Source organism: Poromitra crassiceps (assembly GCF_964638095.1).
Source record: "Poromitra crassiceps genome assembly, chromosome: 4".
Taxonomy (NCBI): domain Eukaryota; kingdom Metazoa; phylum Chordata; class Actinopteri; order Beryciformes; family Melamphaidae; genus Poromitra; species Poromitra crassiceps.
Window position 1 is genome coordinate 73,989,791 of NC_139626.1, and position 27,683 is coordinate 74,017,473.

The window sequence follows — 27,683 nt, forward strand, 5'->3', positions numbered from 1 at the left end:
GTTTTTGGTGGACCAACCGACCAACCAACAGAGTGACTTATAGAGCTGCTGGATATGCTGTCCGCAGCTAGAAATAAATAAATAATCCTGGATGGAAACCCAGCTATAGAGAGAGAGAGAGAGAGAGAGAGAGAGCAAAGCATTGGAACAGGGACTTCCCTCCATCATCTGCAGGGAGTGAAAAAACACACACACACAGCCTGCACATACACACACTGTGCCGTGCACTAGCCACCCACATACACACACACACTGTGGCTGAGCACTAGCCTCCCACATACACACACTGTGCCGAGCACTAGCTTCCCACATACACACACACTGTTGCGAGGGGTAGCGAGGGGCTCTAACCAGCGTCAGACGACAGGCAGACAAAGACTGGAAGCTGCTAACATGGAGGAGAACATGGACGAGTCACAGAGCCAGAAAGGTAAGAAGAGTCTGTCCGTCTCTATGTCGTATTATTCTCCCATCCATCATCCCTCTGTGAGGATTCCTTTGTGTGTGTGTGTGTGTGTGTCTGTATGTATGTTGTCAACAGAGAGACAGAAGACACCACACATATTTTATATAGTGACACTATTTTCCTGCCCATTCAAAAGGAGATGGTCGTCTGTTTGTATTGTCTGCTTGAGATAATAACATGGCTCATGCTGATATCTTTTGTTATGCTTCAGTGGCTGAATGAATGGAGGGATGTACGGAGGGATAAATAAACAGATATTTGGGTTGAGGAGGAGAGGAGAGACAGCAGCCGGTCAGCGTTGTTTTCTAGGATGGATGGGCTGAACTGAGGAGGTGGGAGTGGCAGGGGGAGAGAGGGGGTGTCCGAGGGAGAAGAGGGTAAGGAGGGAGAGAGAGAGAGGGAGGAGTGGGGTGGGTGATTGATGCCTCCATTGGTCTTTTCTTTGTTAGGCTGCATTGTGGGTGCTTCACGCCTGTCTGAATGCCTTCTCTCTTTCCCTACCTCCTCCCTCTCTCCCTCCCTCTCCTATCTATCTCTCTCTCCTCTCCCTCCCTCCCTCCTCTCTCTCTCTCCCTCCTTCCTCTCTCCCTCTCTCCTCCCTCACTCCTTCCTCTCTCTCCCTCCCTCCTTCCTCTCTCCTCTCCCTCCCTCCTTCCTCTGTCTCTCTCCTATCTCTCCTCACTCTCCCTCCTTCCTCTCTTTCTCCTCCCTCATTTCTCTCTTTCTCTCTCTCCTCTCCCTCCTTCCTCTCTCTCTCCTCTCCCTCCCTCCTGTCTCTCTCTCCTCTCCCTCCCTCCTTTCTCTCTGTCCCCCTCCCTGTCCCTCTCTTTCTTCTCTCCATTTCCCTCACACCTCTTGATCGACCACCCTCCCCCTTTCATTTTTGGTCAACGACATCAAGGTGCTCGACGTTACAGAGTGACATTGTACATGGGATTTATTTGGCCCGTCCATGTCGTTCCCTCTCACCTTCATCTCTATCAGTGGGGATCTCTTCCTCCCTCACACCCTGCCTGTTTGTATAGTTCTCTCCCGCCGGGGGATGACAAAAATGCATGTTGGTAATGTTATATAATCCTTCCATGTAACCATATTTAGTGTCTGTCTGTTGTGGCATCCCATATTACCATCAATGTTGTTGTTCTCAGTGAAAATGGGTGTGTCCATTTTGTGGAAGGAGCCTAATCTGCTTGGTACCTTCTGTCTAAACTAACACAGAGGCTGGTACCTGCCTACCGCTTACACAGACTCAAAGACAGAAGATAACAAAGGGATTTTTTTCAATGAATAATCAGAGATTATCAGCATTTTAACACGGTATCTGAAACAAGGCCATGCCCTTGTGTTCTGTCGTGCGATAGGTGGATTCAGGGTGTTTTTCAGGAGGGAAAGCATTTTAGCCAATCAGAAAGTGGAATGGGGAGACATGACAGCAGCAAACATGCTTTTTTGTTCCAACCAGAGAGCTACAGTATACCCCCCCCAACCCACCCCACCCCACTGACTGCCCCCTTCTGTTCATCCATTCATCTGGTCTGCATCTCACCTTCCTATCCATTCCTGGCATATATCTTTCTCCGTAGACCCTTTTCACAGCAACTGTTTGAGGTGGTAAAGCAGGAAGTAAAGCAGGTATAACCAATATCATTACTGATGGCCCTCGCACTGGAACACCTAAATGGAATGGAATCATCATTAATAGTATTGTTACACCATGTAGCTATAGTCAAGTCAAGTCAAGTTTATTTGTATAGCACATTTCATACACAGAGGCAATTCAAAGTGCTTCACATAAAATGGTTGACAGGAAAAGAAAAGAAAAGAAGAGAGTAACATGGACATTTAAAAGCATCACATTATCACACTATACTTCTTGCTTTACCACCTCAAAACGGATGCTGTGAAAAGCGTCCATTGCTCTCTCTCTCTCCACCTCCATTTTCCTGTCTGCCTCTTCTCCCTCTCCTCCCTCCAATTTAAATACCTGCTGTACACATGGCTGTGTGTGTGTCTGTGTGTGTGTGTGTGTGTGTGTGTGTGTGTGCGTGTGTGTGTGTGTGTGTGTGTGTGTGTGTCCCATGCTGTGATGAAAGGTGGTGGGAAGAGAGCGAGAATGGATGGAGGAAATAACCCATTCGGCAGAATAAAGTGTGGCCATTGTATGTTTCTGCAGTCCAGGGATATGTACAATTATTTGAAACAGACAAGTGTTTACGCCCTCCGTCCACCCTGCCCACAACACCCTTACTGGCCACAGCGCTATTTCAATTGCAGACTCTATGACGTGTAGCATTGATATACACACATCTATAAATGTGATATGCAACATATTGTTGGTTCAGAAACATGATATTCTACATCTATGTGGATGATTTACAGAAATGTGCAATGCCAACAATACCAACCATTCTTGTATTGGGACCAGACTGCGATTAAAATGTGAATCTGATAGACAGGGCAGAGAGAGAGAGCGAGAGCCACTGAAGCAGAGAGACTGTTAGAAATGGTGGGAAAGAAGAGAGTTGACTGTAGAGAGAGCCAAAATGACCATTACAGAGACAGAAAGACAGACAGAAAGTCACAGCTGAGATAGACTTGGATTTGGAAAACAGTTATCTGCTGTATTTCTCTCACTCCGTTTGTATTTTTAACCTATTTATTGTATTTGTATTGCATCGCTGTTATGCTAACACTTCTTATGTCTTATGTTATGTCCAGATGTGACCGGTGGACTTCTGCGTTGTGTTGTGTTGTGTTTTAATGATCGGACCCAACAACCGGGATATCTTCAAGTCAGACAGAGGCTGTTTATTCTGACAGAAACGAAATGAAAACAATTATCCTCCACTCTGCAGTACTTTTCCCCACCACAATCCTCTTCCACCAGGAAATATAGTAAGAGCGGACATTGAATTCGTACAAGAGTATGTGTGCAAAACTTAACGTGAAACAAAACACAGTAAACATACCTGACAGAAACGAAATGAAAACAATTATCCTCCACTCTGCAGTACTTTTCCCCACCACAATCCTGCACATGAAAACGGACATATCCGGACATTCAGTGAGTGGGATTCCACTCGTCAAAATACATTCACACAGTGATAAAAACATGGAAATATATGAAGTAACAGGTGCATCCATACTTTACAAAGGTAAGACTAACAAAAATATAAACAGGAATGATCAGAAATGATAGGATGGAATGTGATATATTACAGGGGATAAAAACACCCACCTCTTCCACCAGGAAATATAGTAAGAGGAAGAGGTGAGGGTATCAGGAAGTGTATAGGCACTGGGAAGGAGGAGCAACACTACAAGAGGCGAGGTGGGATAATTACATGACAACAGAGGTGGAGGTAGACGAAAACTGACAGGTATATTACTTGAAACAACAAATAAACAACATATATAGTGTAATTATATAATGGGCAAATCACATCTGTTACACTCACCCCCCTAGAATTACACTAATATCTGGAATGTACAACAACCCACATACACAAACACACTGGCCACAAAGAAAACACAACAAGTGTAATCAAACAGCAACATGAGCTTCCTATTTAAAGGATAAGAGAATGAGAGATCAGCTTGGCGCCTAGCAAGATCTCACAATACTCCACAGACAAAGTGAGGTGCCTTATACACCCCACACACTCAGGCCAAACAATGTGCATGGGTAAATTGACAAGAAAAATAAAACAAAAATAAACAAATAGAATGGGATTCACACAACAGCACATCACCATAACAATTAAAGTGCGGACCAAGAACATGCCCCCAAAAAAAAAATGCCACAGCAGCATGTCACTCTCACTCACACATGAATAACAGCACTGGGGCTTGGCTCAAGCCCTAGGAGGGATTCAAGTTGTGTCATTGACTCAATCAAACGATACACTGGCCTAATGGCCCTGCCAAATCGTGAGGCGAGCAGGTTGGCTGCATTTGATGCCTGTGGCAGACCAGGTGGCAGCTGCAGCACTGGATCAGGGAGGGCTGTCGGAGAAACCACAGCAGTGGCAGGACCACCAGAAGCGGGGGAGGCTGCCACAGAGAGAAGTGGTGGACAGTCCAAGACAGAGGACTCATCCATGGAGGGCTGATCATGGACCCATGAGGCAGTACGGCCATCATCCCAGTCATCAACACTCAAGACGGAACCAGCAAGGGACGGCTCGCCAGTTGCAGCAGCAGTTCCCAATCCAGACATCTCACTCACATCCTGAGCAGTCGCAGCAGGAGGGACATCGCTCACGTTAGAGGCGGGCAAGGACACAGGAGCAGCACCACCATCCAGAGCTTCATCCAGGGGCAGGAAGTTGACCTGGAGCAGCAGGTTCCGGTGAACAACACGTTCACTCCCTCCCTGATCTCTGATCCGGTAGATGTGCAGGGCAGGTTTCGAGGCCACCACGGTGTAGACAACGGGGAGCCATTTGTCAGAAAGCTTACGCTTACCCTTGACACCCTTGTTCGCCAGCAGGACCTGGTCACCAAGAGACAGAGGCTGGCCTTTGATGCGCTTGTTGTACTGGTCGCACTGATGCCTCTGCTCAGCCGTGCAGTTCCTCTGAGCCAGTGCCATGGCACAGTGCAGATCTTCCAAAAGTGACTTGACATAGGCATCATAGTCACACACTGTCACATCACGGAGCACGTTCTTGAAGAGAAGGTCAACCGGCAGCCTAGGGACTCTCCCGAACATCAAATAGAAAGGCGCAAACCCAGTGGTCTCATGGACAGTGCAGTTGTATACAAATGTCATGGTCTGGATCATCTGCGGCCATTTCTGCTTGGAGCGAACAGGCAGAGACCTCAACATGTTGCCAAGGGTGCGGTTAAATCTCTCCGTGCCGCCGTTCCCCATAGGATGGTAAGGCGAGGTGTGGGACTTGTCAACCCCTGATAACAGCAAGAGCTCAGCGATCAGCTCACTCTCAAAGTTTGCTCCCTGGTCAGAATGGAGGCGCTGAGGGAAGCCATAGATGCAGAAGTAATTCTCCCACAGCTTCTTGGCTACCCTCTTGGCAGTCTGGTCCTGGCAGGGGAACGCATGAGCCAACTTAGTGAAGTGATCAGTGACCACAAGAACATCAACAGACTTGTTGTTACTGTCCTCAGCTGACCAAAAGTCGACACACACAAGTTCCAGAGGAGCGGAGGTACTCTCCAATGGGGCCCTCGCGGAAGGCTCAGGAGTCTTGCTGAGGACACATCTGCGGCAGCATTTCACATGATTGCGGACATCCTTCTCCATGTCATGCCAGAAGAAGCGTTGGCGAGCTAGTGCAAGTGTGCGGGGCTGACCTTGATGACCAGCATGGTCATGAACACCGGAGAGAGCGTCTGCTTTCAGGGACCCAGGCACAATGAACTGAAACTTTTTCTGTTTGGTCAACGGGTCCTTTGTGACTCTATAGAGGATGCCGTTAAGGAGTGTTAGCTTGTCCCATTGCTTAAGGACTCTCAGAGCCGGCTGACTCTCATTGCACCGCTCACGTCTGGAGGGCCTGCGTTTCCTCTCAACATAGTGAGCGACCCTTGAGATGTCTGGGTCCTGTTGCTGGTGTGACTGAAGGTCAGCAAGAGACAAGGAAGGCAACATATCTTGGCCTGGAGGTGCCAAGGTGGCGAGGTGGTCAGCAAGAGAGGCTGCACGCTGCTTAGGGGCAGAGTCCCAGTCGTCCAAAGAGGAGAGAAGAGAGGAGACATCATCCATAGACAGTGAACCATCAACGGCAGCAGAGAGGCCCCCCAGTGACTGTGGCTGGCAGGTGAGGCGGAAGGTGTCCTGCACACATCCATCATTGACATCACAGACCTGCTCCAGCAGCTCAGAGTAAGGCTCACACAGCAGCCGCTCCCTCAAAGGCTTCACAAATGGATCCCTACTGAGGGCATCCGCCACTACATTCAACCGGCCGGGAATGTGCTTTATCTCAAAGGAGTAGGGAGCCAGCTTAGAGACCCAATGCTGCTCACATGCGTCAAGCTTTGGCTTGGTCAGGATGTACGTCAGAGGATTGTTGTCTGACCAGACGGTGAACCTGTGACCCTTGAGCCAATGGCTGAACTTATCGCAAACTGCCCACTTAAGAGCCAAGAACTCCAGCCTGTGGGCAGGATAGTTAGCTTGAGCACGACTGAGGGACTTGCTTGCAAAAGCGATTGGTCTTGCTCTCTCCTCGCCAGCAGGCACCTGAGACAGGACCGCGCCTACACCATCAAGTGAAGCATCGGTAGAGAGTACAAAAGGCCTATCAAAGTCTGGGTGTGCCAGCACCACACTGTTGAGGAGTGCATTCTTGAGATTCTCAAACGCTATCTCACAAGCAGGAGTCCAATCCTCAGGAGTCAGTTCACGGAAGGTGCCAGCTCTCCGCCTACTGAAGGAGCTTTTAGCTCTCCTCTTCTGCCCTGCTGTCAAGGCGTAGAGTGGCTTTGCAATGGAAGAGCAGCCAGGAATGAAATGCTGGTAATACATGACCATCCCAAGAAATGATTTGATTCTCCGCTGAGATGGTGTGCAGCCGTCACTGTTCATGAGATCCTCCTTCCCGAATGCCGAGATTGCCTCCACCTTGTCCTGATCGACTGAGACACCACTGCTGCTCACCACGTGGCCAAGAAACTTCACACACCTCTGCAGAAAGTGGCACTTCTTCTGCGCCAGCTTCAGGTTGTTGGCTCTGAGACGTGAGAAGTCAAGTCAAGTCAAGTCATTTATTTATAAAGCACATTTAAAAACTCAAGAGCCAACCAAAGTGCTGTACAGTCAAAGGCATAAAATACAGGATACTGCAACACAGAGGACAATGCAGGACAGAGGACAGTACAACACAAACACAATACATCACATAGGACCGAGGGGACAGAACAGTGGGGAAGGGGCAGGATAAATTACAAGGGAGTGTGTGAGTTAGGGGGTGGGAGAGTCAGGGTTTATTGAAGGCTAGGGAATAAAAGTGAGTTTTTAATCTAGACTTAAATGTTTCCAGCGAGGGAGCAGATCTGATCTCCTGGGGTAGCTGGTTCCACAGCTTGGGGGCCACAGCCGAGAAAGAGCGATTGCCCCTCGTTTTGAGTCTGGTGCGGGGGGGGACCAGCCGAGCCTGGGAGGAGGATCTTAGAGACCTGGGTGCTGAGTGGGGGGTTAGCAGCTCTGTAATGTAGGGGGGTGCTGCACCTGATAAAGCCTTAAAGGCCAGGAGGAGGATTTTAAAGTTGATCCTAAATGGGACTGGGAGCCAGTGTAGGGATGCTAGAACTGGGGTGATGTGCTCTCTTTTTCTGGTGCCAGTAAGAAATCTAGCTGCAGAGTGTTGGACCATTTGGAGGCGGGACATGGCTGCTTGACTAATGCCGGTGTAGAGAGCATTGCAGTAGTCAAGGCGTGATGTGATGAAAGCATGGGTTACTCTTTCCAGGTCAGCGGGTGAAAGAATTGGTTTTATTTTAGAGATGTTTCGCAGTTGAAAAAAGCAGGATTTAACGACAGCATTTACCTGTCGGTCGAATTTGAGCTCTGGGTCGAAAATTACGCCCAGGCTCTTGACGTGGGGCTTGAGGTGGGTGGAAAGTTGTCCTAAGCTGTTTGAGAGTGTCTTGGTGGAGGAGGGGGGGCCGAACAAAATGATCTCAGTTTTGTTCTCGTTTAGCTGTAGGAAGTTGTGGGCCATCCAGCATTTTATGTCCTTGAGACAATCCTTAAGGGAGTCCAGGTTAGCTGTGTCAGAGGGATTGAGAGGAAGGTAAATTTGAGTGTCGTCGGCATAAAAATGGTAAGAAATATTGTATTTCTGGAAGATTTCGGCCAGGGGGAGCATGTAGGTAGAGAAGAGTAATGGGGCCAGAATGGAACCTTGGGGGACCCCATACGGTAGGCTAGCTGTGGGGGAGGAGAATCCACCCAAACTGACTGTAAAGGAGCGGTCGCTCAGGTAGGGAGCAAACCAATTTAAGGCTGACCCCCTGACACCGAGCCTGTGTTCAAGACGATCGACCAGGGTGGAGTGGTCGACCGTGTCGAACGCGGCGGAGAGGTCCAGGAGGAGGAGCATGGCACAGCTACCTGAGTCGATGGTGAGGAGGAGATCGTTGTAGATTTTGACCAGGGCTGTCTCAGTGCTATGGCCTGCCCTGAAACCTGACTGGAATTTATCTAGAAAGCTGTTGTGATGTAGGAAGGGGGTAAATTGTTCCAGAACAGCCTTTTCTAAAATCTTTGAAATGAAGATTTCAATGAAGACCGTCTCCAGTCGCTTCAAGGCTTCCTCCTCAGATGGAGCAAACACGAGCAGGTCATCAAGATAACAGAGGAGGCTGGTGAAATTCAAGTCACCAAAGACACTCATCATCATCCGCATAAAGGATGCGGGGCTGTTGCAAAGGCCCTGGGGAAGTCTGTTATATTCATACAGGCCTAAGGGTGTCGTGAAGGCTGTGTAGCGCCTGTCAGACTCATGGAGGGGGATGTTGTAGAACCCCGATGTGAGATCCATGGTGCTGAAAAAGGCGTTTCCACCGAGGGCAGCAAGGCAGTCGCCCTGGTGAGGCAATGGGTGAGCATCCTTTGCAGTCTTGGCATTAAGCCATCGAAAGTCAGTGCAGATCCTTAAGTCTCCCGACTTCTTCCAGACCAGGACCAACGGTGAAGCATATTCACTGATTGACTTAGTGATGATGCCTTTTAACTCCATCTCAGACAGCACCTCTCTCAGTTTATGATAGTGTGCTGGAGGGACACGGCGATAGGGCAGCCGGAAAGGGCGATCATCAGTGAGGTGAATACGGTGGACGAACTCCTTCGCTTCTCCACAGTCCAGCTTGTCCTTGGAGAAGACATCCTGATAAGCAGTGTTGGGAAAGTTACTGAAAATTGGTAATTAGTTACAGATACTAGTTACTTCTCTCAAAAGGTAATTTAATTACTTTAAAGTTACCAGTTACTTCAAAGTAATTAGTTACTAGGGAATGTAACTTTTGCGTTACTTTTAAAAGTCTGCTTCGATTGTTATTAATGCACACATTATGTTAGTGTTGCTGTGCCACAGTGTGGCATTGAACATTCACTTATTGGGGAGGCTTATAGCCTATCAAGGTCATTAGCCTCTGGGGCTCTGGCTGCAGCTCTTTCCCCGCACTAGGTCTGAGGATCAGAAACTGGGTAATCCTCTGAAGTTGTCCGTTATTTTCATGTCCTAAAGTAACTAGTAACTAGCCCAGTTACTATTTTAGTAACTGTAACTGAGTTACTGAATTTGAAAAAGTAATTAGTTAGATTACTAGTTACTGAAAAAAGTAGTTAAGTTACAGTAACTAGTTACTTAGTAACTAGTTACTCCCAACACTGCTGATAAGTGAGCACAAGGTCAGCCAGCCGCTCTTTCCATTCATCTGACACTTCACAGCCCGACAGGTTGATGTCTGCCAGTCCACAGCCTTTAAGCTGCTCACAGGGGTCGGAGGTGGCATCCCCTCTGGAGACAGTGTCAGCTGCTTGACCAGCCTGCGGCCTATTCACACCCTGGGAGATGGGGAGGTCCTCAACAGCGACACAGGGAAAGACATCTGCCACCTTAGCATTGCGGCGCAGGGTCACAGGACTTTTCGTTGGGTTGAGGATTTTCATTGGAACCCAGCGGTCCCCCCACATGGGTGCCACCACCCGCCCGACGATGATGTCTCTAGGGGCTGAACGTGAAGATGTCGGTTCTACTATAACAGTGCTCCCAGGCGACACAGGAGCACTACTGGGCAGCTTTCCCCACACCAGATACTCCTTCTGTGGTGCAAGTGTGACAGCCTGCCGTAGCCTAACGGTGCCAACCTTGTCAGGCAGTTCAGGACCAGACCAACGGGTTACGGAACTGAGCAACTGGAGAAACTGCTCACACTCCGGGTCTGAGGTGTTTGAGCAGATGAGCTCCCAGTACTTCTCATCAGACTTCAACCTCTGTGTTATGGGCCTGATCACGTTGCTTCCAATGATGAGCTCGTCCCTCTGCCCCGGAACGAGGAATGTTGGTACAGTGAATTTGGATCCATAAATCTCAATGTCCAGGTCATAGATACATCTGGGTTGTGTCGTAAGGCCACCACAGCCAACAAGCACCACCTTCTCGTGCACAGGCTGAGGATTCGGGAGAACACCAGCGGCTCTAAGCTTGGACTCCGCCTCTTCACTGAGCGTACATGACATGCTCCCTGAATCAAGCATCCCCCTCAAAGTAAACCGTCCCCTTACAGAAACTGGAGCATAAAACAGTTCACTAGCCACCTCTACCCGATGTGACCCCACAACAATTACTGTTTTGTCATCAGGAAGAATACTACAACAGTTCACATATGTCGACTGCAAATCTTCTTCATTACAGAGGGTCTCACTTGCACTGCCCATGCTACCCCTCTCACTACATGGGCAGGCTAGTTTAAATCAGTTTGGGAGGGAGAAGGAGGTGGCATGGCTTGAGAACGGGGGGATTGTGGGCATTCATGCTTCATATGACCAGGACTGAAGCAGTTGTGGCACAGTCTATGAAACCGGCAGTGTGCGTGAGTTGAGTGGTCCCTGGAGCCACAAACCTTGCATGTATAGGGCTCAGAACCCTGCTCGTTATGGGGACGGGTCGGCTGACGGTTGAATGGCTCACGGTTGAATGGCTGGCGGTTGAATGGCTGGCGGTTGAATGGCTGGCGGTTGAATGGCTGAGGGTTGCCTGGCCTTTGACCGGTTGCAAGGGAAGCATTGCACAGAGACAGAACTTTGTCGAACATAGCCACAACCTGCTGGACTCCAGGCTCAGTAGCTGGCAAGTCTATGGCTGCAGGAGTTGGACCAGAGACAGTGGCTGGAGGCAAGGGAGCAGGCACGTATGGACTCGCCACCATGGTTTCAGGCCAAGGGTGACTGCAGGCCATGGCAGGAGCAGGCAGAGGGTTCCCTGAGCCAGCATGGAGATGTTGAAGGGGCTCGGTCACAGGGCTCTGATTGTAGGCTGACAAACCCACTGTGCGACGGGACTGGGCTGCTGTGCTCCTCACCTTTCTCATGTGACTGTCCAGACGCTCCTGAACCTCAGCTGCACTCCAGTGCTCAGGTGCCTTCAGCAGGAATGACATGGCGAGACCGGGGTCGGGGCAGTGGTTGATGAACATCATGACCACCTCAGCACTGGGGTCCTCCACACTCCTACCCCGCCTCTGGAGACACTCGTCAGCAGCATCAATGGACTTGTTAAGGCGAATCCAGTAGTCCATAGCATTCTCATCAGCATGGGGAATGGTGCTATAGAAATCCTTCATGGGCATGTTTGAGTATGACAGTTCACTAAAATTACATTTCAGTATGTCAAAAACAGCCATGGGCAGCTCTGTCCCACCCAGTTCAGGGCGGCTGCGGAGGGACACCTTCACCACATCTCTAGCTTTGCCTGTTAGGCTTGACATTATCAGGTCAAACATTTCAACATGAGTGTCACATTTAACCCTATTCAGGTAACACCTCATCATATCCTCCCATTCATGAACAGAGAAAGCATCAGTATGGTCACCCCTGAAATAAGGTGGAGCTTTGGTGTCAGACTGTACAACTACTTTCACCCCCGGACCAGCATGACTAGGTGACAGACTTGTAGGAGAATGAAGGGGGGCAGTACTAGGCTGGTGCATCCCACTAAGGCTGGCCGATATGTTATCCCCAATCTGTTTAGCTAAATCAGTTATCATTTCACTAAAAGCTACAACAGGGATGACTTGTGTAGGCTTAGGCTCCGATTGGGTGATCGGTGTGGAAGTAGCAGCGGGCGCTAACGGTGGGTCAACCACTGACTGGTCAACTGTGGAGTTGAGAATACTGGGGGACATAGACCTACCCCTCCCAAAACACAGTGAACCCACCAGCTGGCCCCTCCCCACCCCAAGTGTGAAATGCCCACGACCAGCCATTATCTCAAAATTAATTCCCCCTCACAGTACAGTGCAATCAAGACACAATATTGGCTCAAACAAGAAATAAATGAAAACAAAAAAACGATAAATTCTGGGTACACTGCTATGCACTGTTCAACATTTACCCATCACAATGGGGAATACACAAGGAGCATTAAAATCTCCACAATGCTTCTAAAATAACATGTGCATATCCATTCATATGATCACAGAACAACGTTGCCACACCCACATGAAATAAACAGGTTCAAAAAAATAAATACTTCACCAATAAAGCAGAATGCCAAATCCCCCCTTATATATAGGCCAGGGCATACAATTGCTTATCTTCTTATTCTATTATTAATTTCCTAGTATTCATTCATATTATTATCTTGATATTCCCCCTCTAAATTGCTTCTAAATGTATTTGCTTGTACCAACAATTTTACTAGCACAAATCAACATGAAATAAAACGAGAGGAAGAAAGAAAGGGAGAGAGAGAGAGAAAAAATCCTACGTTCCAAAACGGTAATTGAAGGCCTCATAACTTCATTCAATAAAACCCCGCGTCATACGAAACCAGCGTAGCTCTTTGAAGTCACGGCAGGTGGAGTGAAGGCACAAGCCGCTTCCTAGCAGCCACGGAGCTGGGAAGAGCAGGAGCGGGGAGCCGATGGAAGGAGGGAGAACGGTGACGGATGCAGTGGACCTCCGGGAGCAGCCAGGCAAGCTGCGGCTGGTGAACGGTCGGTATGGCTGTCCAGCCCTCCGTGGTGGGGATGGAGAGCAGCGGACCCAAGCCGCGGACAGACAGTGGAGGAACCCCGGGGATCAGACGAGCGCTGATCGGTGATCAGACGGGTCAAACGGCACCAAGTGTGACCGGTGGACTTCTGCGTTGTGTTGTGTTGTGTTTTAATGATCGGACCCAACAACCGGGATATCTTCAAGTCAGACAGAGGCTGTTTATTCTGACAGAAACGAAATGAAAACAATTATCCTCCACTCTGCAGTACTTTTCCCCACCACAATCCTCTTCCACCAGGAAATATAGTAAGAGCGGACATTGAATTCGTACAAGAGTACGTGTGCAAAACTTAACGTGAAACAAAACACAGTAAACATACCTGACAGAAACGAAATGAAAACAATTATCCTCCACTCTGCAGTACTTTTCCCCACCACAATCCTGCACATGAAAACGGACATATCCGGACATTCAGTGAGTGGGATTCCACTCGTCAAAATACATTCACACAGTGATCAAAACATGGAAATATATGAAGTAACAGGTGCATCCATACTTTACAAAGGTAAGACTAACAAAAATATAAACAGGAATGATCAGAAATGATAGGATGGAATGTGATATATTACAGAGGATAAAAACACCCACCTCTTCCACCAGGAAATATAGTAAGAGGAAGAGGTGAGGGTATCAGGAAGTGTATAGGCACTAGGAAGGAGGAGCAACACTACAAGAGGCGAGGTGGGACAATTACATGACAACAGAGGTGGAGGTAGACGAAAACTGACAGGTATATTACTTGAAACAACAAATAAACAACATATATAGTGTAATTATATAATGGGCAAATCACATCTGTTACACAGACATATTATTATTATTATTATTATTATTATTATTATTACCTTTATCATTATTAGGCTATTAATATTATTATTATCATTATTATTGTTGTTATCAGCAGCAGCACCAGCACCGTTATTATTATTATTATTATTATTATTGTTATTATTATTATTATTATTATTATTATTATTATTATTATTATTATTATTAACCCTTATTTGTGTCTCATTAAATCAGCTGTACACACTGTCTAACTTCTATCTGTGGGCATGTTGCTACGGTGTTTGTATGCACAAAATACCACGCGTTGTTATCAACTGTTATTGCCAACAATGGCTAGCCTGGCTAGAGCTAACCCTGAATGGTATTCCGGCTTATATATTATCTGTGTTTATTGAGCTTAAAAACAATAAATAGTATTCGATCAGTGTCATCAGTCACTGTGGCCATAGTGCTGCAGCTGTCAACTTGCTGTCAACTAAATTTCTATTAGCAGTGCTAATAGGAAGCTATTAGGCATGACTGTTTCTGTTGTGTTTTGATCTATTACAAAATAGCGACCGTGTCCTGCATTATACACTGTAGTAATGTCTACAGACGTGAAGGGAAAGTGGATGAGAGATGTGTGGATCAAGTTAACGTAACATTAGTTATGACTTTGCCAGCTCATCACAGCAACCCTCATGTTACCACAGGTGACAGTGAACAGATTTGGAGAAACCTACTTGCTTCTGCAGATTCTCTGCATCCTCCTCTGACTTTTAGAAACCTGCTTCCTAGCGCTAACGTAATGTTACTGTGACTGACAGCTGCAACTCCCTCCTCACCAGCATCACCTCCTGCTCCCTCCATCAGGCACGTGCACACATAGACATCAAAGGGAGCTTGAGCCCCTGCCTTTTTTTCAGTCTGTAAAAAGTGCCCTTTCCTGACCATGAATGCAGCATTTCTAAAGGCCACATTCCACTGAGTCCGTGTTCGGTCCTTCTGCGCTGCGGTACGGCTTCGGAGCCAATACGTTTCCACTCTAATCATTGTGTCAACTCCCACCTACTCCGCTGCGTTGCGTGTCTACTCCGTCCCAGCTCCGACGATCCGGAGCTCTCCGAAAAAGATACGCAAGGTTTCTATTTTTCACGGATGTCGGAGCAAAGCTGCAGCAAGTTGGGTGGAGCCAGGCATGAAATCAACAGGGCAGAGGTGTTTACAGCATTCAATATCAAGCTGGAGGACAAACATGTATGAGGAAAAGTTAATAATTATATATAATAATTGTGGAAAACCACAAAATAATATATGACACGACACATCCTTTTTACAAGGACAACACCAAGCAAGTCCACCCCTCCTCTGCTTCTCCAGTTGGGAACAATGATCTTCTGCCTGTTTGTTGTTGTATTTATCCCACATACAAATTGTCTCGCGCGATTTCACCGGGAGAACTTGTCGGTCTCTCGTCACTCTAGCTGTCTGGCGGAGCGGAGCCGTGACGTGCTCTGCACGCAGCCGGTTAGTGTTGGCGGAGCACAGAGCACGGAGCAAAACCGGAGCACAGCCGCAACGCAACGCAAATGCAACCAGTGCAATCCCGGCGTAATGGTGCTTTGTATGGAAAATGCCCTTTCTATGCCGTCACTGAAGGCAGCATTCAAAGAGAAATGCCTTTTCCGAGCTCTCTTGGCCTTGAATGCACCATTTCTAATAGGCCTCTGCATGGACCAGTTTTTTTCTAAGCCGCCCCTGAAGGCAGCAGCCAAAAAAACGCACGTGGCTTGCCCATTGACTGTTGAGAGCGAGACGGCCCGTCCCCGCCCACTCCAGCAGTGCGCACTCAGCCACATGCAGACTGAACGACAGCAGCACAGGCGCATGGTAAATGCATGGTATATTACAAGCCTCACTCAGTATGTTTCTGCCTGTGTTGCTATCTATAACAACCTAAAGGGAGAAAAGGAGCAAATAAATATTGATGCTTAAATGATTTCACAACAGTATTGCAACAGCATGCAACTTTTATATACTAATATTATTCAGTTTGTGGAGTTATTTTTCCGTGACAAGTATCATCCTAAAATTCAAATTTCATTTCTGCGCCGAAGTGCCCTTTTAAGAATTTGAGCCGCTGCCCCTCTAATGTTTTCTGCACGTCCCTGCCCTCCATAGACTCCAGATGGTTCAGAACTCAGCCGCCCGCCTGCTCACAAACACCCGGTTCCGTGATCACATCACTCCTGTCCTCCATCCTCTCCACTGGCTCCCCATCAAAGAACGCATTAACTCCTCCTCACCTTCAAAGCCCTCCAGCCTGCCCCTCCTCATCTGACTGAGTTTATAAGCTCAATAAAGACATATCAAATATTTGACTGGAATTGATCAGCACCGTTGTTTTCTAATGGAAACTCTGGGCGGCACACAATTAAACTAAAATGTATTAAAGGCCCATTCCGTCAATACTCACTCTTACTGACGCCGGTGGCCGTTAGTGTAACTGCAGGCAGCGTGTGAACGAGCTGACGCGCGGGCACCATACTCGCACGCGCACAAGCAGTTGCCTGGCAACAGCAGAGCTGTTGGTTGCTTTGTAACGTTAACTCATAAAAGTCAAAGTCAAGTGAAAACGGCAACCTGGAGAATTTATCGGTCAGATCAGCCTCGCGATGCCCAGGAAGGATTCTGGATGAATTAGGGGACGTTATTGTTGCATGTTTGGCCGTGTTTTCGCTTGCGTTGGCTGCGGGTAAGTCGATACTCATGTTAGCACAAGCCAGGAAATAGCCTGCTCCCCCTGTATGTATGGTACCGTGTAATGCCTGGAGTTGACCAAACTGAACAATCAAACAATGTTTCATAAGCATAACAGTAACGTTAGGCATATTTAGGACTGTTAAATTCATTATCCACACAAGATGGTAACGTTATTAGTGGGGCTGGTGGTAATTTCTATAAATGTAAATTAATATTAGTTAGCCGCGATTAGCATCAAGCTAATGTTAACTATGTGCAGTCCCACTGCAGCCAGAGCCTGCTGGCTGCGGGGAAGTGGATACTCATGTTAGCACAAGCCAGGAAATAGCCTGCTCCCCCTGTATGTGCGGTACCGTGTAATGCCTGGAGTTGACCAAACTGAACTGTCAAACAATGTATGTGTGTAAGCATAACAGACAGTAGGCTAACGTTAGGCATATTTCCGACTGTTAGATTCTTTATCAACACAAGACAGTAACGTTATTAGTGGGGCTGGTGGTAATTTATATACAGTAAATATAGCTAAATCTATTAGTTAGCCGCGTATAGCATCAAGCTAACGTTATGGTTCTAATAGGCACTCACCACCGCAGCTAACTGCAGTCAAACAATAATGTTCCATGACCATAAGCATAACGGTAGTAACGTTAGGGTTGCATTACTTCACACAAGACGGTAATGTTAGCAGAGTTTCTGACCAGGAGACAGTAAAAATCTTGAATCTTGAAATCCATTAGCAAGCAGCTAACGTTATCTGGTCAAAACCACATTACAGTAGCTACAAGCAGCAAGTTTCCTTCATGAAGCGAAAACACAGTCCTGACTCTAGTTTCCCACCGATGTCGGTCACATTGCTGCTGTCTGGCCAGACGGGCTTCATTAGATAAATATTTATTTATTTATTTAGTGTGGACTTCTTCTGGAGTCTGTGTTGTTGTTTCATTTTGCTAGAGTAACAGCTAGCGAGGAACGTAACGTTAGCCATTTCCTTAGCCGTCTTCTTCGTTTACGCCGGAGCCAGGACAAGAGGGAGGCTCATGAACGCGCGCAGACATCACATCCTCTAGCTGTGGCGGGAAATGCTAACGGTTAGCATTTCCCAGTGGGGAAAGCAGGGGTTAGCAGCTAACCCCTTCGAAACTGCGGTATTTCCATGTATCTTCTCAACGGCTGGTCGGAGAGAAACGCCCCTGGTCGCCATCTTTAAGTTACGTCAAGGCGCATTCACTCATTGCCAATAAAAAACACTTTGTGCATATTTATTTCTCGCCAGAACCGACGGAATGGGCCTTTAATACCGCTTGAACGTGTTCAAATTGCACCAAATTCTGCAGTGCACTCCGTCACCCCCACCCCCCTAATCACACTGATCAAGTTTGAACTCGATCCGACGAATGGACATACATTCTGCACATACATACATACAGACGGTCCTGCCTTTATTGTATTATTATTATTATTATTATGTATTATTATTATTATTCATACATTTGTAGTTAATGTGTATCTGTAGTGAGTTTGTCAGTATGGGAGGGAGAAGGAGAGTGATGGTGAGATAAATAAAGATAATGGCCCCTATCTTCCCACTGGCCTTAGGCGCTAAAACTGGCGTTAAACGCAAAAAAAACGCGCCTTGCGCCTGCCTTGGGAAAATAGCATCATGGTTTTAGGCCCCGAAATGCGCTTTACGCCGAAGAGGCGTGGCGCAGTGACAGAATAGGCCAGAATGGGCATTTCGGCCTTAAATACCGGCCTAATGCTATCTTCCCCCCTGGCGTTAATTTAGCGCTTAGCGCTTTTCAAAACCAGGCCTTATTCAGTGTGCCGGTTATATTACTGTCCATAATTGCATGGAGCTCTCCTCTGGCATCTCACTCTCTCTCCCCCTCTCTCTCTCACTCCCTCTCTCTCGCGCATCAGACAGGCACAATGACCGATGAAAAAAAAGTTGTTATACTGTAGTTTTGAGCCCCTGTCATTCAGAGGCTGTTGCATCATCCTACCTGTGCGCTGCCCTACCAAAGCCACACATGTGAAATCTCCCAGCATGCATTGAGGCTAATACATTTCGACAAGAAATAGCAACCAAATCAGCCTAAATAGACTAAGTGGTAGATATAAATAATATGTATGTTAACACAAGATGGAATTCTGGAACATTTCAATATTGGACAAAATATATAAAAAAAAACATAAAAATCTAAACACAACCCTATGTGAAACATATACATGTATGTAATCCAGGTGGTATATATATCCCTCGCAAATACAACGTGATAGAGATTGGTGACAGCCATAACACGGTTCTACTGTGATGTCCGCTCCAGCAAGACTTGGCTTAGGCTACTTCACACGTACTTTTACAATAAAAACACATTTATGCAATGACTTTACATAATGTAGGCTATATTTATGTGCATCATTTAGCCTGTGCAGCAGGTAGTCTACAAGTTATAAAACTACCTGCCCTGAATGAGCTGAGTGGGGGTGCTTGTTCACTATTGTGAAAGTTATGTGTTTGCAACATAAAGATCATGGAATTGGATGGTATCAGGAATGTCACCGATAGTTAACATTCTATATTGTAGGCTACAGGGAGACCGCATCAGCCCTGCTGAACAGATCTGTATTTGCCTGGCTGTAGGTTGAATCGTTTCATTCAGGCTATGATCTGTGATGTGCTGAGATATCCAAATTGGCAGAGATGACAGCATAAAGCCGCAACCCGCGGACTGGATCGAGTGGATCGGAGCTTTGAAAGGAAGAATGTCATTGAGTAACTGCAGTTCACCAATGAGCACAGTTGTGAATAATTCTACGCTTAAAAGGCGTGGTTATAATGTTAAGGCCGCGTATAGCGTCGGCACGAGAATAGCCAGTGCGCCGGTCCACGCCCACTAATATGCGCTGCGCCTGGCACTAAGCCTAATTTAAGGCCGTTGCAACGATAGAGCCCAATCTCTTTTTCAATCTGGTTCTATTTCATATTTCTTTGAATTATTTTCTTCCAATTCTACGTTTTTAATCCTGTTTCATTCTGTTGGTGAGGTTTCTGTAAGTGGTGCTCTTTCCTTTGGTGGCAAAACTGATGTCTATTTTAGTAAAAATGTTGCTGTAAGTCATGGCATGAAAATCAAATAAAAGGAAAATCTCGCGAACACATTTCGTTTTGGGCTGTACACATTTTCTATTGTATGCTACTCAGACTTTAGTTATATAGTTTGTAGGTATTGTTCTTGAACAACTCTTCATCACAATTGTACAGAGCCACTTTTTCCCAACAAATAATGATATCTTAACCAGTACACATAAATATGATTTAGGATGGGTTCAGAAAACATGTTCCTATAGAGGGTATATGCACATGACGTCACAGAGGCAGAAGTCACTGCGGGGTCACGCCCATGCACTGAGTGGCATGCAACATTCAGTTTGAATAGAGTAATCAGCCTATAAATGACACCTGCTGCTCCAAACAACAGGGAGGAACCTAATGTTGAATGTTTTGCTCATAGGTTTTGCCACTCAGTCCCCATTGAGGGGGCATGTTCCGGTTGTCCGACCAAGTACCACTACGTACCAAACCAAATTTCCCAGGGACCACTTCCACTGTGTATACCATACATGGGCAAACTACGGCCCGCGGGCCGGATGCGGCCCGCGGGCGCCACCTGTGTGGCCCGCGATGGAATTGCAAAAAAAAAAATTTTTTTACACAGTGCACCTGAACGCAACATGCAAGATACCCGCTGAATAAGTGTCCAAATGTTCATGTCATTCTGGCCAATACTCCACTTCTGTTATAGCATTTCAGTCTGGAATATGGAATATCTTTCAATAATCTTTATGACTAAAAGGCTACATTGAATTAGAAATTTAAATAATTAACTCATTGGTTTTGGATTTATTTAGCTTCAAGACTGCATTTTTGTTCGTGTGACCCTCATCACAGGCTTTGATCATCCCGGGCCACTTATACTTATGCTTAAATTAACCCACTCATATTCAGATTTATTTCAAGAAAAACATTTTGGCTAGTGGAAATTCTAATTGGCTGGTAACTTTAAAATCTAGCAGCCGGTCAGGTGGCAGGTGGTCAAAAAAGTTAATTTCAAGCCCTGAGAGCAGGTGGTGACATAGGAGTGAGTGAGAAAAGGATGAAATATTGGTGGTTAAGACTGAATAATGACATCACAACTGTTAATTTGAAATGAGTTATTCCTCTAAACATGGCTTCAAATGCACCAAATTTTTTCAATAGAACACCCCCCCCCCCCCCCCCATAAAATAAAATGTTTTGATTTATGCAATAGCAGCAGAAAGGCTAAATAACATTATAAGGTTACTAGCTGGTTCAAAACGGACACTCAGGGCCCTATCGTTGCAATCGGCGTAGAAACTGCGTTTAAGGCCTGACGCAGCGCAATTAGTGGGTGTGGACCAGCGCACTCGCTATCTTGGTATCAGCGCTACACGCAGCCTCAACCATTATAACCACGCCTTTTAAGCGTAAAATTATGCACAGTCCGCTCATTGGAGAAGTGCAGTAAAGAGTCACACGCTTGCCTTTTAAGATCCAATTCCAGGAGAAATCCGGTAAAACCAGACAAAGCCAAGCGCTCTGCTCCCCCCCCCTCCCTTCATCCCGTCTGTCTGTCTCCATATATAGGCTATTATTCCATATTATTATGATTCTCAAACCAATCTAACTGCAGTTTAAATACTGCAAGCATGTAAATACGCTACACTATAGCAAGATCAAAGTGAAAAGAATGTTCTAAATGCATCAGCTAGAAAAATATAGCCTATCCCTATATGATGAGATTAATTAGATTGGTGAAAGTTTGTCCAGAAAGATATCGTTTTCTCTCCCCTGCTGCAGGTAGGATGATGCACATGAATATAGCCTACATTATCTAAAGTCATTGCAGAAATGTGTTTTTATTGTAAAACTAAATGTGAAGTCGGGCCAAGTTATTGGAGCAGACATCACAGTATAGCACATGACAGTAGAAGCGCGTTCCGCTGTCACTTATCTAAATCACGTTAAATCGACAAGGGATATATATAGGCCCAGGATGACATATATGTTTCACATAGGGTGGTGTTTTCATTTCGATGTTTCATTTGGTCCAATATTGAAATGTTCTACAATTGCAGGTTGTGTTACCATTACACATTATTTAGATCTACCTTTATATCTATTTCGGCTCATTTGGTTGCTATTTAGTAGCGAAATGGAGTAGCCCATTGCATGCTGGGACCTTTCACAGGCAGTGAACTTACAACTTATTTTTCCTATGGGACGTGTGTTGTGTCTGTCTGAGCGAGGGAGTCAGAGAGAGACAGAGAAGGGTGACAGAGGAGAGGCAGAAGAGCGCTCCTCGCAACTGGCGCACTGAATAGGCCTGGTTTCAGAGAGAGACAGAGAAGGGTGACAGGGGAGAGGCAGAAGAGCGCTCCTCGCAACTGGCGCACTGAATAGGCCTGGTTTTCAAAAGCGCTAAGCGCTAAATTTACGCCAGGTGGGAAGATATCATTAGGCCGGCATTTAAGGCCGAAACGCCCATTCTCGCCCATTCAGGGAGTGTGCCACGCCGATTCAGCGTAAAGCGCATTTACCATACTAAAGCCATGTTGATATCTTCCCGAGACAGGCGCAAGGCACGTTTTTTTGCGCCGAAGGCCCGTTTTAGCGCCGAAGGCCTGTGGGAGAATAGGGGCCTCAATGCCTACAATTCATTCTTACACACACACACACACACACACACACACACACCTGCCAACATTAGACTGAAAAAGAGGACCCCTTTGAATTTTTTTCATTTTCCCTCGTCAAAATGTAGCCTAACTTTGGAGTGTTATTTAGCTACCTTCCTGACAAGCTAGCATGACATGGTTGCTACAAATCGATTCCTTAGGTCTTCTCATTTCATATGATACCAGAAACTTCACTCAGGCTTAAAACTGAGCCTGCTGCAGCATCTGAAAATAAATGTTCAAAATGTTGATATATCCCAAATATTGTGATATTTCCGAAAATCTGCACAATCCGGTTACTCCTCAGGGTTAATGTGTAAAAACTTGTCTGTAAAAAAAAGATATTGAACTCGAAAAAAAATATTATCTGGCGGACCACCAGGCAGAGCCCCATTTGGGAACCAATGCTCTATAAGATGGAATTGGTGGTTGCTTTAGGAATGATATATGAGATCAGCTCCTAAGGTTTTGTAAGTAATGATTATACTCTCTCGTAACGGGACAAGCCCCGTCTTTTATTGTCACACGAACACCACAATACATGCATGCGGCCACAACACACTCATGCTGACGGTGGCCGGTGAAAAGTGTCCTCTGCATTTAACCCATCCAGGCATGTCCTTTCCTCCGGGGGGCAGGCCAGGAGCAGTGGTCGCTTTCTCGTACAGCGCCCGGGGACCAACTTCGGATGTTGTCGTCACTGGTCGGATGACGATGACGATCTGATCTTCTGCATGTTTTCAGTGGAGGGGTTATATACGGAGGAACCCCCTGGGGGAGCACGGGGAGAACATGCAAACTCAACACAGAGAGAAAAAAAATACAGTGTATATTACAGTACAATCAGCAAGACAATGCTCTATTGTGAAATGTAATATCATATTTGTGAAATTAGATGGGATACACTGTTTGAGTTGTGTTGTGTGTCTCTTTCACTGTGAGAGACAGTGGGGAAAATGGACAGGAGACACCTCTGTGCACTGTGTATTGGCCCTGTATTTAATTATTGTGACCGCTGATAGAAAGCAACTTGATGGAGAGATGATACATCAATACAAATGTACTAAGCAGAGCCACATACTGTAAGGGGAGATGAGAGGGCAGTGGTGGGGGAGGGAGGAGAGACAGACAGAGAAAGACAGACACACAGATAGAGAGACAGACAGAGAGGTAGGGGAGAGAGATAGACTGAGAGAGAGAGACAAACAGAGATAGACAGATAGATAAACAGAGAGCCAGAGAGAGGAACACTTACAAACAAAAGCAGACTACATATGTCAACCTGGATGTTTACATGCCATTATCACACAATTAGCTAAAATGAGACTAGTGCTCCCTCTCTGTAGACACTAGTCAGTCCCATTTATGACATTGCATGTCATTTGCAATATACACTTCAGACATGTGTAGTAACTTAATCATGATGTTGGTCATAATGTAAGCATTGCGTTTTAAACAGCCCACGGACCACGGTGCCTTTCCCCCTACGGTCCAGACCCAGGGCTCTGCTCTGGGCTTAGGGTGGGCTAGACCTTTGACTGTATAGATGCAGTCGGTCTGTGTGGGAACACCGACAAAATGTTACTATGGCTGGTGCGCGGGTGGGGTAAAACCCCCCATATATCCCAATGGGCTGACTCACCAAAGGACGGTGCAGCAGCAGATCTACACTACAGGATTGGGGATTCTAGAGCAAGTACATAGACGTGTGTTCTGACGTTTACTGCAGGGGTTAAATCCCTGATCGTGTCTGCCTGGGCTGGGCTAGCAACTAAATGCTAACTATGCTGAATGGGGTGAACGGGAGAATTTACCCCACCCTGACCACCCCCCCAGCCAGCTACCCCAGCGTTTATGACGAGACATCGACTCAACCTATAGAATGGACATTGGAAGCATTTGAGACCGGTAACACGCAGGGAGTGGAAACGGATTTCCCTTCGCTCCGACTGAAATGGTTAGAGCCAATGGCAGAGCTCTTATACCCGCAGCCTGCTTCCTGTTGAGTCAGACAACTTTACTACAGTTTCTACTACTGTTTTATGTGTGATCGGGACCACAATAGAAAGGAGATGTCTTGGAGAAAAGTATGCAAGGAAGTATATTTTAGTTTAGATTATTAGGATCGCCATTCGCTGCAGCAAATGCTACAGCTACTCTTAATGGGGCCCGACGTACCGTTAGGACTGAAGCGGTAAGTTCAGAAAATATGTGTTTTACTCCAGCTAACATTATCGGTTGTAACGCTACTATGCTATCCAAGTTGGCACTGGAAAGGCTGTGTTAGCATGCATAGCCAATATTAATTTGAGCTGAATAACGTAATAGACAAATATTTTCAGAACTTACCAGGTAGTCCAACTGCCTACCTGCTTTGACTGTAGGGATGTTTTTCACAAGCTTCCACTTCTCGTAGCTGTTGTAACATATACTGTAAAGATACTATAAAGAAGGGAAAAACTACTCCTGCTGGCGGCCTTGCTAACGTAGAGACAGTGCTGTGTTGCCCAATACGTTACGTTAGCCACATAAAGCTTAATTTGTTAAAGGGGGACTAAACCCCCAGATTTCTGGCAAAACGGCATTCTGCTTGATTTGAAAAAACAAGGAAAGAGGCAGAAGAGCATCTTCTCTTGTCTCACTATACTCTTTGGCTGTGCTCAGATGGGAATTTTAAACCGCAAACGGCGCCATGACACTTTTCCTCTGCATAGAGGAAACATGTTATATCACAGTGTATCAGAGACATGGTACGTTATAAATATAGCCACGTTATAAACAACTAACCAACGCTGGTAGTCCGTATGGAAACAGTGTTACTCGAAATGGTTAAAAGTTTATCAATTTGGTCATTCAGTGGTGTTTTACTGCCATGTAAAGTAACTAACGTTAGCCGCTAGCATTAGCCACAGTAGCCGATTACCCATAATGCCTTGCATTATCCTAGCACCCAGGAACGGCTCGCGCTTCATTTAATGCATAAAATAAAGCTGAAATTATAAAATTTGATTCTTTAAACGTCTGACCCTTTCAAAAGTACATCACAAACGGACAGCCTGCTTAATCCTCACTAAAAAAGGGGTCCATTGGAGTGAATGGATTGTTGCAATTCTTCTATTATGGCTCTTGCGTTAGCTAATGATCACATGAAAAAAAATATCACATGAGTGGGCAAGGGGGGAGTACACCGTGACGTAAAGTTGTACCACATTTTAGGCATTTTGGAGGGCAAAAGAAAAAGCAGGTTTGAACCAATAGAGGCCACTTTTGCGGCTGAAAGTCATAGTTTGTAGAATAAGTTTGGTCTCAAATGTGGACATTTTGACCAGAATCCTTCACACGCCCCTAAAAGCCATATAAACTCGTAAAAAAAGTTCTGAAACATTATTTCGGTCGATTATTTCTCCCCTTCAATAATAGCAATTGGTATTGTATTTTATATCATTGGAAAGCCTGATTAGTCACCTTTACAACAGGGTACACCTTGTAAGGATCGTGCATTCGTGGAATGAGCAACACAGCTAAACGTGTGGGTAGCGCCCCCAAAACATGTGCCAAAATCTCCTACAATATTCTTCTGTTGGTATTCACTCTTGTTTTGAGCTTGAAGTGCTGGCAGGTGTGTGCCTGGCACCTGATTGGCACCTAATTTGCGATGCCAAGTTGCCAAGCTGTTGTGGCTGCCTATTGATCTTCCACACACTACTGAGGTCCCTGACAGTGTCAAATGAATAAAGTGTAAAAATGGCCAATATGTGTTGTTTTTTCCTTATTACTGTAGATTTTGGCCAAATTTATTGGGGCGCTACCCCAACATTTAGCTGTGTTGCTCGTTCCACGAATGCACGATCCATACAAGTTCTACCCCGTTGTAAAGCCTTTTAGGCTTTCCAACAATATAAAATACCATACCAATTGGTATTATTAAAGGGGAGAAATAATCGACCGAAATAACGTTTCCGAACTTTTTTTGTAAAAAAAGTGTTTTGGGGTTTAGCAACCCGATCTCCAAAAAAATTGTAAAATAGCAACGTTTGTGGACAAACGCTGCTATTTTACAATTTCGGCTAAGAAATTGTAAAATGGTAACATATGTGTCTACAGCGGTGGGCGTGGTTTGGGCGTGGTTTACAGAGATTTTCTGTTTCTAACCCCTCCCCCTACTCTAATCCTAACCCTAAAATCTCAGAACGTTACTATTTTACAATTTTCGAGCCGAAATTGTAAAATAGCAACGTTGGTCCAAAACGTTGGTATTATACAATTTTCTGTGAGACTGTGTTGGGTTTAGTCCTGCTTTAACTGTTAATGTTAGATTTAATCTGTTAAACGAACATTTGCTCCAAAAGGAATTAATGTTAAATCATAATGTTAATCAAAATGCTACAGAGACTAATCACCACAGAGCTGCACAGATCAGTTCCTTGATAATTCCCCCTGTATGATGACGTTACGTTGCGCAGCTGAGCTTCTCGGAGACTGGCTGGTAGCAGCAGGAGATGACCAACTGGTCAATCTCCGACAATGAAAATCAGTTTTCCATACTGGCGTAATTTTGATAAACTGACCTCATAGTGGGAAGATTCCCACTATGAGGTCATGAGGTCAAAATGAGTCAACAATTATTATAACTTAAAATGCTATATTTACAGAGCTAGAGCATTGACTGTATATAATATGGAAAGATGGAACCAGCAGCTATGTAAAAAGTTCAGAGGGGGGTAGGAACCTGAGACTGCGGTTCCATCCACCGGTCAATACTGCGCAGACTCTGGTTCCAAAATGGCGCCAAATCTGGGGTATTTTGGCCTACCGGTAGGAGGTGGAGACATGTCGTCCATATTTATATAGGCCTCCTTTCCCCGTGTGTGTGTGTGTGTGTGTGTGTGTGTGTGTGTGTGTGTGTGTGTGTGTGTGTGTGTGTGTGTGTGTGTGTGTGTGTGTGTGTCTGTCTGTCTGTCTGTCTGTCTGTCCGTCTGTCTCTCTCGTCTGCTCTGGGGTGAGGGTGGTTGTGACATCCTTTTCCTGTCACAACAGCTCACATTGCGGTACTTCACCCGGGGACTGCCCCCTAGTCCGATACCTCACGAGTCCGATACCTCACGAGTCCGACACCTCATGGTTTTGGGTTAGGGTCTGGGGGAGGTTAGGTTTAGGCGTGGGGGAGGGAGAGGTTA

General features: G+C 46.0%; 1 protein-coding gene across 1 annotated transcript in view; it reads left to right on the forward strand.

The window, feature by feature from the left end:
• Positions 1–393: 393 nt before the first annotated feature.
• The window catches only part of LOC310774761 (neuronal membrane glycoprotein M6-a-like), a gene marked incomplete at both ends in the record, with an annotated part of 125,033 nt that continues 97,743 nt past the window's right edge, over positions 394–27,683 (forward strand). Inside the window, one exon of the mRNA XM_083634896.1 lies at positions 394–430. Coding sequence (XP_083491022.1) covers positions 394–430 — 37 coding nt within the window. The remainder of the gene's footprint in view (positions 431–27,683) is intronic.